This window comes from Glycine max, chromosome 1, assembly GCF_000004515.6.
Source record: "Glycine max cultivar Williams 82 chromosome 1, Glycine_max_v4.0, whole genome shotgun sequence".
NCBI lineage: Eukaryota > Viridiplantae > Streptophyta > Magnoliopsida > Fabales > Fabaceae > Glycine > Glycine max.
The window spans coordinates 57,158,189-57,166,307 of record NC_016088.4 but is presented as its reverse complement, the minus strand read 5'-3'; the positions used below and the strand labels follow the sequence as shown (position 1 = coordinate 57,166,307).

The window sequence follows — 8,119 nt, the reverse complement described above, 5'->3', positions numbered from 1 at the left end:
ACAAGTATTAAACGACTAAATACTTATTTATGAACAAATTTAAATTTATTTTATATAATTTTTAAGTAAAATAATTTTATAATATTTTAAAGTAAAAATATTATCATTCGAGGTCGAATATATCTGTCTCATTCTCATTCTTCCACTAAAAAGAAGTATTATTTTAAAACAATATATTTGTAATCTAATTTTAAGGAATAGATATAATAAGTATAAGGAATAGAGATTTTTTTGTTAATAGTATGATAGAGATTTTTTGTTTATATATATATGCAAGAAGAAAAAGATAAAGAGAGAGAGAGAAATTTTGTAAGAAATTTTTTTAATGAAGCTTCCAACAAAACGTTGTTTTATTAATAGGTATAGATTTGTCTCCTCTATCCAGCCGTTATCTCAATACTTCTTTTAAAAAAATAACATGAGAATATATAATTGTTTTTTGATATTATTCCAACCTATAAGTTATTCCAAAATCATTTTTAGAACTGAGAACTAATATAAGACATACCAATGAATCGTATCTTAGTGTTAAAACACAAACCTACTCGTCAAATTATAATTTACTACTAATTTTTTTAATATTGTGCGGTTTCTCTAACCCTTGTCATAGCTTGACAGAAGCAAGCGTCAAGAGAACTGTGAAAAGAAAAAGAAAAAAAGAAAGATTGGATTAAAGTCGGGAAAGAAAAATAAAATATAATGGTACTTGCCAAACCTATTACTCTGTCTAGTGTCATGTAAATTGGGAGAGACCACAAAAAGAGCTATAAGTTGCAATGCGTGTGTCTTGTCTTTGGCCTCCTTAAAGAAAACATGAGTAATATTCGTTTCTTGATGACTGCAAGTAGTTGACATGTTTCCCCTAATGCTCACTAGAAGCTGAGAGCCATGTCCTAACTCACAAGAGACAATTCAAACAAGCAAAGCACACTCACACAAAGAGAGAATAGAATGGAAAGAAAGAAAAGATGCTAAAATCGAGATAGGGATCAATATCAATATCAATGTGGTCCATGAATGAAATAATTAAATTAAAGGATCGATGACCATGAGTTGTGACTTGTGAGTTCATTCATATGATTCATATAGTAACATATTAATAAGAGAGTCCCTACAGTTAGAGGGTGGTACATGGTACATAGGCAGAGTGATATTGATACAGAACCCCAAAACTAGAATCTGGTGCATTTAGATTTGGACCACACTTTGGTCATTTCAATTTCTTGGCAATTGCCAACCTAGAGGAGAGGGTGTGGCCCCAAGTCGAATGTTACCCGCATTCCAGCAACCAAAAGATGGTTTCCTCCAGCGGTGGCCATTCCAAATTTCATTTTCACTTCACTTGGTGTTTTGGGCCCATGGGCCCGGCCCTCTTCAGCCCCATCACGTGTGGTTGCTGTCAGCTAAAGGGGTGGCAGCAGGAGGAGGGTGGAGGGACATACATACACGTGATACATTACATTGCATTCAGACATCTATCTAGCTAGCTAGATACCCTTTTGCTTTTCGGACATTTTCCTCTTCACTTAACTCCATCCATTGTGTGAATGTTTGGTCTCACGCTAGATTTTCCAAAGGACAAAACTTAGATACCACAGTACTGTACTATAGGTGTTTTTGGTGTTGTTTTCACGTGGATTATAGAGATAAAACTCTACCATTGAAGAAGAAAAAAAAACGAACCTATGACATTATTATATGTTCTTTGTCAAAGTGGTGCTTTCACTTTTCACCGTGAATACTACTAACTATAAGTATTACTCATTCTGTAACATTTTTATATCCTTTTTTTTCCTAAAAAAAATAAGTGTATTAACGGCATATTGATTTTACTTGATACTATATACTATTTTCTAGTACATTGATTAAGTACGCATAATTACGTTGGTGGATGGAGATGGACAGGAGTGGTTTGGCAAATGATGGTAATCATCAACTTCATCATGACACTTGGATCTTCAACAGTTTGACCAATATCAATTAAAAGGTGATTTCATATTTTAAACACATTCATAGTTAATTTAATTGCTAGCCTAATTAATTGAATCATGCACAATGGTAGTCTTTATTTTTCATATCATGGGTTTAAACTAATTTTCAAAATAGAACTCTAACCTAACACAAAAAAATTATCTTCACGCACAATTTAATTTCCCCAATTTTTTCCTGATGCCTTTCTCTTGAACAAATACTGGATGCAATTTGGTGAAGAGAGGAAAGAAGTAATTAGGTGAAGAGTGATGATAATAATTACAGAGAGGAGTAGATGAGGGTTGCAATAAAGGGAGAAGAAACCAAACCTACTCACTCACCTAAACTAAACTAAACAAAAGAGAAATAAATAATAAAAAGGAGAAGATGATTTAGAAATTGGTTTGTGAAGAGAAGAGGATGAATAAGAGTGGGGGAGGAGAGATGAGTAAGTGGCCGTTCACAATGTCTCAGTGGCAGGAACTGGAACATCAAGCTTTGATTTACAAATACATGGTGGCTGGTCTTCCTGTCCCTCCTGATCTAGTCCTTCCCATTCAGAACAGCTTCCACTCCATTTCCCAAACCTTCTTGCACCATCCCTCTACCACCAGTGAGTTTCTCTAACAATCAAACTTAACCACTACTCATTCATTTCCTTCCATTATTCCCTTTCTTTTGCCTTTGTTGTAGATGTAGACTATAGGTAAAGACTGAGATTGTGATGTCATTTTATGTACCCCCAACATTGCATTTTGCATTGTGCATATTGCATATTGACCCCCTTTGTACCTAAAACACCTGCACTGAATCTGGGGTAGGGTAGGGGTACCTCAACTCTGATACATGGGTAGGATGACAACTCAACATACCATATTTGATAATGTGGTTGCAATTAAACATGCCTTTGCACTTTGCAATTTGCAATTATATTCCAGGATTTTATTTAGGAAATTGTTGAGAGGAACACAGATTTGAGATTGTTGATTGGTTATTTGGTGCCCCTTCTCTTCAGCTTTCTTTCTTTATGACTAAATATTATAGTGTTAATACTCACTGAACTATGCAGTTCTGTAGTTTCTCACCTGTGGATATATATGTACTGCATATTTTGATAATGTCTTGTTTGTGACCTAGGTATTGTCTAGATATCAGTGATAAAGTAGAGGTGGGAAACTAACTGTGCATGTAAATTTGCAGTGAGTTATTGTTCCTTCTATGGGAAGAAGGTGGACCCGGAGCCAGGACGATGCAGGAGGACTGATGGGAAAAAGTGGAGGTGCTCCAAGGAAGCCTACCCAGACTCCAAGTACTGTGAGCGACACATGCACCGTGGCCGCAACCGTTCAAGAAAGCCTGTGGAATCACAAACTATGACTCAGTCATCATCTAATGTGTCATCATTGACTGTAACTGCTGGCAGCAGCAGCAGTGCAACTGGAAATTTCCATAACCTTACCACCACAAATGCATATGGTAATCCCCAAGGGACTGGTTCTGGATCAGACCAAACCCACTATCACATGGATTCCATTCCCTATGGGATCCCAAGTAAAGAATACAGGTATGGACATTTTTGTTATATTTCAAATTATTTCTTTGTTTGCAGAAAGAAAAATTACTTCAATGGAAACTATGTCACTAGAATCATCTTGCCTGGCATATTTTGAGAAACTGCCTAGTGCCTATGCGTGTGCTTGTTATTGAGTTTCAAATTTCAATATTGTTATCTGAATTTGATGTAGTTCTTCGATTTCTATTCCATGTAGATGAATTTTTGTTATATAGATCATGATATGCTTAGTTTTTGTAATTTGGGCCCATATTATTGTCACTTTGTTTCCAGTAAGAAATATGTTTACCTGCTGCACTTGATAATTCCAGGAAAGCATTGGATGTCAGAATAGCAGCTTTTTCCTGTTTATTTCATTTTAATCACTGTTCTGGGCCATGATGTCTTTGTGCAGCTTTTGAATTCTGTAGTGATTTATGAGAATGGTGGGGTTGTGTTTGACTTTGGTTATGTTGTTGCATAGATCTCAACTCACTTGATTTTGTTGTTAGAATGACATTACTGCAGAAGTATCCCTTACATTTTTCCTCTTTCAAATTTTGTCAAAGGACAAACAAAACTGTTAACCACCTGAATTCACTCCATCTTCTGTCAAAAATTGTTTTGTCATGTTGAAGACACGAGTTATATTTCTTCCCTTAATCCTAAACTATTTATGTCTTTTTAGTACAATTTATATTTTGTTATATTTTCTTGTCTTGGTGATGCTCTAACGTTTGGAGCAGGCAGAATATGGAAAGCCTCGTGAATTGAAATTGCCTACAATCTTCTTATTTGGTTTCTTGACTGAATTATGAGGGAGAAAGATGGTCATTTAATTGCCTTTTTTCCCCTTCCATTAATTTATTCCTGAATTATGAAGTGCACTGTGAAACATCCTAGGATGCTAATTTCCTAATATGTCTATCTGCAATATCTGTCATGTGGGGATAATGGGAAAGGTAGGTGCACTGATTTAATGTCCTACAGTTTTCTTTTTGTTAGAAAGGAAATGTTACGTTTTCCTTTAATCATTTGCATTCACTTTTGATTGTGCTTCATGTGATTGCTGTCTATATAATTTCAAAATCAAATAATGATGCATTTATATATATATATATATATTATAAAGATAAAGATAAAGATTTGGCCCCTCCAAAGTATAGGATTCACCACCTTTGATAAGAAGATCTAGGTATTTGATTTTTCCAAATTCATACTAAGCTACCATATTGCTTTTACTTTATAAAATTCCAAACAGTTGATTTGTTGATTAATAATAATGGAAACTCTTTACTTTAGAGGATCCTAATTTTAATACAAGGGACAATGTATAACACCCAATGCAGATCACATCTAGTCCTCTGAATTGAACTTTAATGGAACTGATCTTATAGAAGTATGGCATCAGAATTAATACCATCTTGATGATGAGGGTTGAGGGCTTAAAAAAAGAAAAGTTGAAATTTATGCTTAAGTTTTTAACTCTATTGGAGTTTGTTATAGAGAGAGACTTTGAATTTAAGATGTCATTGCACTCTGAGAAGTTTCAGCACCACTGCTTCCACCATATGTGTTAGAAATTTGAATATATGCTCATTTACTCAAAATAGGGTAAAAACAGAGCGATATTCTTCTTCTCTAGGAGAGGCAATATATATATATATATATATATATATATATATACAAATCTGATAACAAAATGCCTAATTTAAGCATAATTACAATCTCTAAAAAAGGTTCCGAATCTTGTAATTACAGATATGCTAATTTCTATAATTACAGATATGGCAATTACTATGATTATAACATAATTATATGCATGCCTCATGCCAACACTCCTCCTCAAGGTGGAGCATAGATATCACTCATGCCCAGTTTGCCTAGAGAGTCATGGAAGGCTTGGCTGGCAACCGCCTTGGTCAAAATATCAGCTAGTTGTTGTATGGTCTTCACATATGATACTTCAACAATTTTTTCTTGAAGCTTCTCATATATGAAATTGCGGTCGATCTCAACGTGTTTAGTTCGATCATGTTGTATTGGATTTTCTGCAATCTTTGATAGCAGACTGATTATCACAATATAATTTCATAGTCCCTTCAGCAAAAAAAACTGAGCTCCTCTACGATTCTTTTCAGCCACAATAACTCTTGCATTCCTTTGACCATAGCCCTATATTCAGCTTCTGCACTTACAATGAAACAACTTTTTGTTTTTTACTTTTCCAAGCAACTAGATTACCTCCAACAAAGGTGAAATACTCATTTATTGATCGTCGTCTTTCTCCCTTGGCGCCCCAGTCAGAATCACAATACCCACTGACAGCTGCATGGTTATGTTTGGAAAACATAAGGCCTTTTCCAGGTGCAGACTTCAAGTAACGCAAAATTCTAAAAACAGCCTTCATATGAACTTCACTTGGATTATGCATAAAACGGCTAACCACACTAACAGCATAAGCAATATCTGGTCGAGTATGTGATAAATATGTTAGTCTACCAACCAATCTTTGGTATCTTCCCTTGTCAGGAGGAACCTGATTTGGAAGTTCCTCAAGGCCATGATTTTGCTCTATTGGCGTGTCAATCGGTTGGCAACCAAGCATGCCAATTTCCTTTAAAAGGTTAATAAGAACATATTTCCATTGTGACAGGAATATACCCTGTTTTGACCTTTTAACTTCAATGCCTAAAAAACATTTTAGACCTCCAAGATCCTTCATGTCAAATTCAGATGCCAAGCAAGTCTTCAACTTAGCCATTTAGTTAATATCATTTCCAGTAACAATCATGCCATCCACATATATGATAAGAATAGTTATCTTACCATCTTGTAGTTTTAAAAACAAAGTATGGTCTGCATTGCTTTGAGTATAACCATATTTTTTCATAGCCAATCGGAATCTTCCAAACCATGCTCTTGGTGATTGTTTCAGCCCCTACAATGCTTTCTTTAGCTTACACACCAAACTCGTATCCCCAAAGAAGTTGTATCCAGGTGGCATGGCTCTGATACCAACTCAAAATAGGGTAAAAACAGAGCGATATTATTCTTCTCTAAGAGAGGCAATATATATATACAAACCTGATAACAACTTGCCTAATTTAAGCATAATTACAATCTCTAAAAAAGGTTCTGAATCACGTAATTACAGATATGCTAATTTCTATAATTACAGATATGACAATTACTATGATTATAACATAATTATATGCATGACTCATGCCAACACATTTCTTCTTCATGACATATTTGACTGATACAAATCTGTTCAAAGTAATGAAGTCTGAAATGCTTCAATGTTCCTGAATAATACAAACTTTATTGGTGGCTCTGCACTAGTCCGTTGCTCTTTTCTTTCTTTGGATTTGTTATTCTTGTGCTGTTGCCATCATCATCAATGTGATTATTTGCTTCCACCATTCAATTTAATCAATTAGGAATCTTGTTCCACTAACATGATTACAGAATATTTTAGCAAGATCCTTATTTTTCTCCCACTGAATTGTGGGAAATCTTTATTTGAAACAAGCAGGTATTTTCAAGGACCTAAATCTGAGGGAGGTGAACATAGTTTCTTGTCCAAAACTTTAGGAAGCAACAAGGTTCTTCACATGGAGTCACAGATGGATAACACTTTGATGCCAACCAGTGGAGTTGCCTCATTCTCTACATTGAGATCAAATAATAATTCCATGTTGCAGGGTGATTATCTGCAGCCTTCTTTCTTATCTAGTGAGTATGCCTCAGCAGAAACTGTGAAGCAAGAGGGTCAGTTCCTTCGACCTTTCTTTGATGAATGGCCTAAAAGGAGGGACTCATGGTCTGGTCTGGAAGATGAGGGATCCAACCACACTCAACTCTCAATATCCATTCCTATGTCAGCATCAAATTTCTCTACAACTAGCTCTCATTCCCCACATGGTGAGATTTAAATTAGGCCATGTTGAATGAAACCACCTGAATCCTGTAATTATATTGCTGCAGACAACTAAGAACCGCCCCTTTGGGTTCTGAAAGGACCAAAGAGCCCCTTTAGTTTCGACTCTAGCTCCCGTGTTTTGTGCACTTTCTGTTGAGCAAGTTGTCTACCACTGTGGAACTTCATCTGGTGGGTGGATTTTAATAGAATCCATCAACTTTCTTGTTTTCCGTCTAATGAACAAACAACAGTATTTTGTCCTGATTTAATGGATGTTGAATGAAGTTGCTGGTTTTGTTCATGAATTAACGCATCCCTTGGAGTTCTTTTTATGAGTTTAAGATGGAGAAAACACTTGAAATTTGGTACTAGACTATTATTAGCTGGCGGGAAAAATAAGAAAAATTTAACATGATATGTATCAATTCAATTGAACATAACAAAGTGTTATGGAAGCTAAATATGTGCCATGAATACATTTTATATAATATTATAGACCACTGAACATTTGGCTTTCTCAAAGAAAGAACATAAACGCGTAGAAAATATTCCTGGCTCAACGCCAGTCTCTGGGTTGCAAATGGCCACTAATACCATAAAAAGTGAATTGAGTTTTTGGGCCAAAAAAAGTGAATGGGGTTAGATGACTTTCAAGGCCCATTGGCATAGCC

General features: G+C 35.4%; 1 protein-coding gene across 1 annotated transcript; it reads left to right on the top strand.

Moving 5' to 3' along the window:
• The first annotated feature begins 2,230 nt into the window (after positions 1–2,230).
• Positions 2,231–7,774, top strand: GRF2 (growth-regulating factor). The gene is made up of 3 exons (NM_001371441.1): positions 2,231–2,584; positions 3,172–3,535; positions 7,062–7,774. The coding sequence occupies exons 1-3, from the start codon at positions 2,392–2,394 to the stop codon at positions 7,459–7,461; spliced, it is 957 nt and encodes a 318-aa protein (NP_001358370.1). The 5' UTR covers positions 2,231–2,391; the 3' UTR covers positions 7,462–7,774.
• Positions 7,775–8,119: the final 345 nt, after the last annotated feature.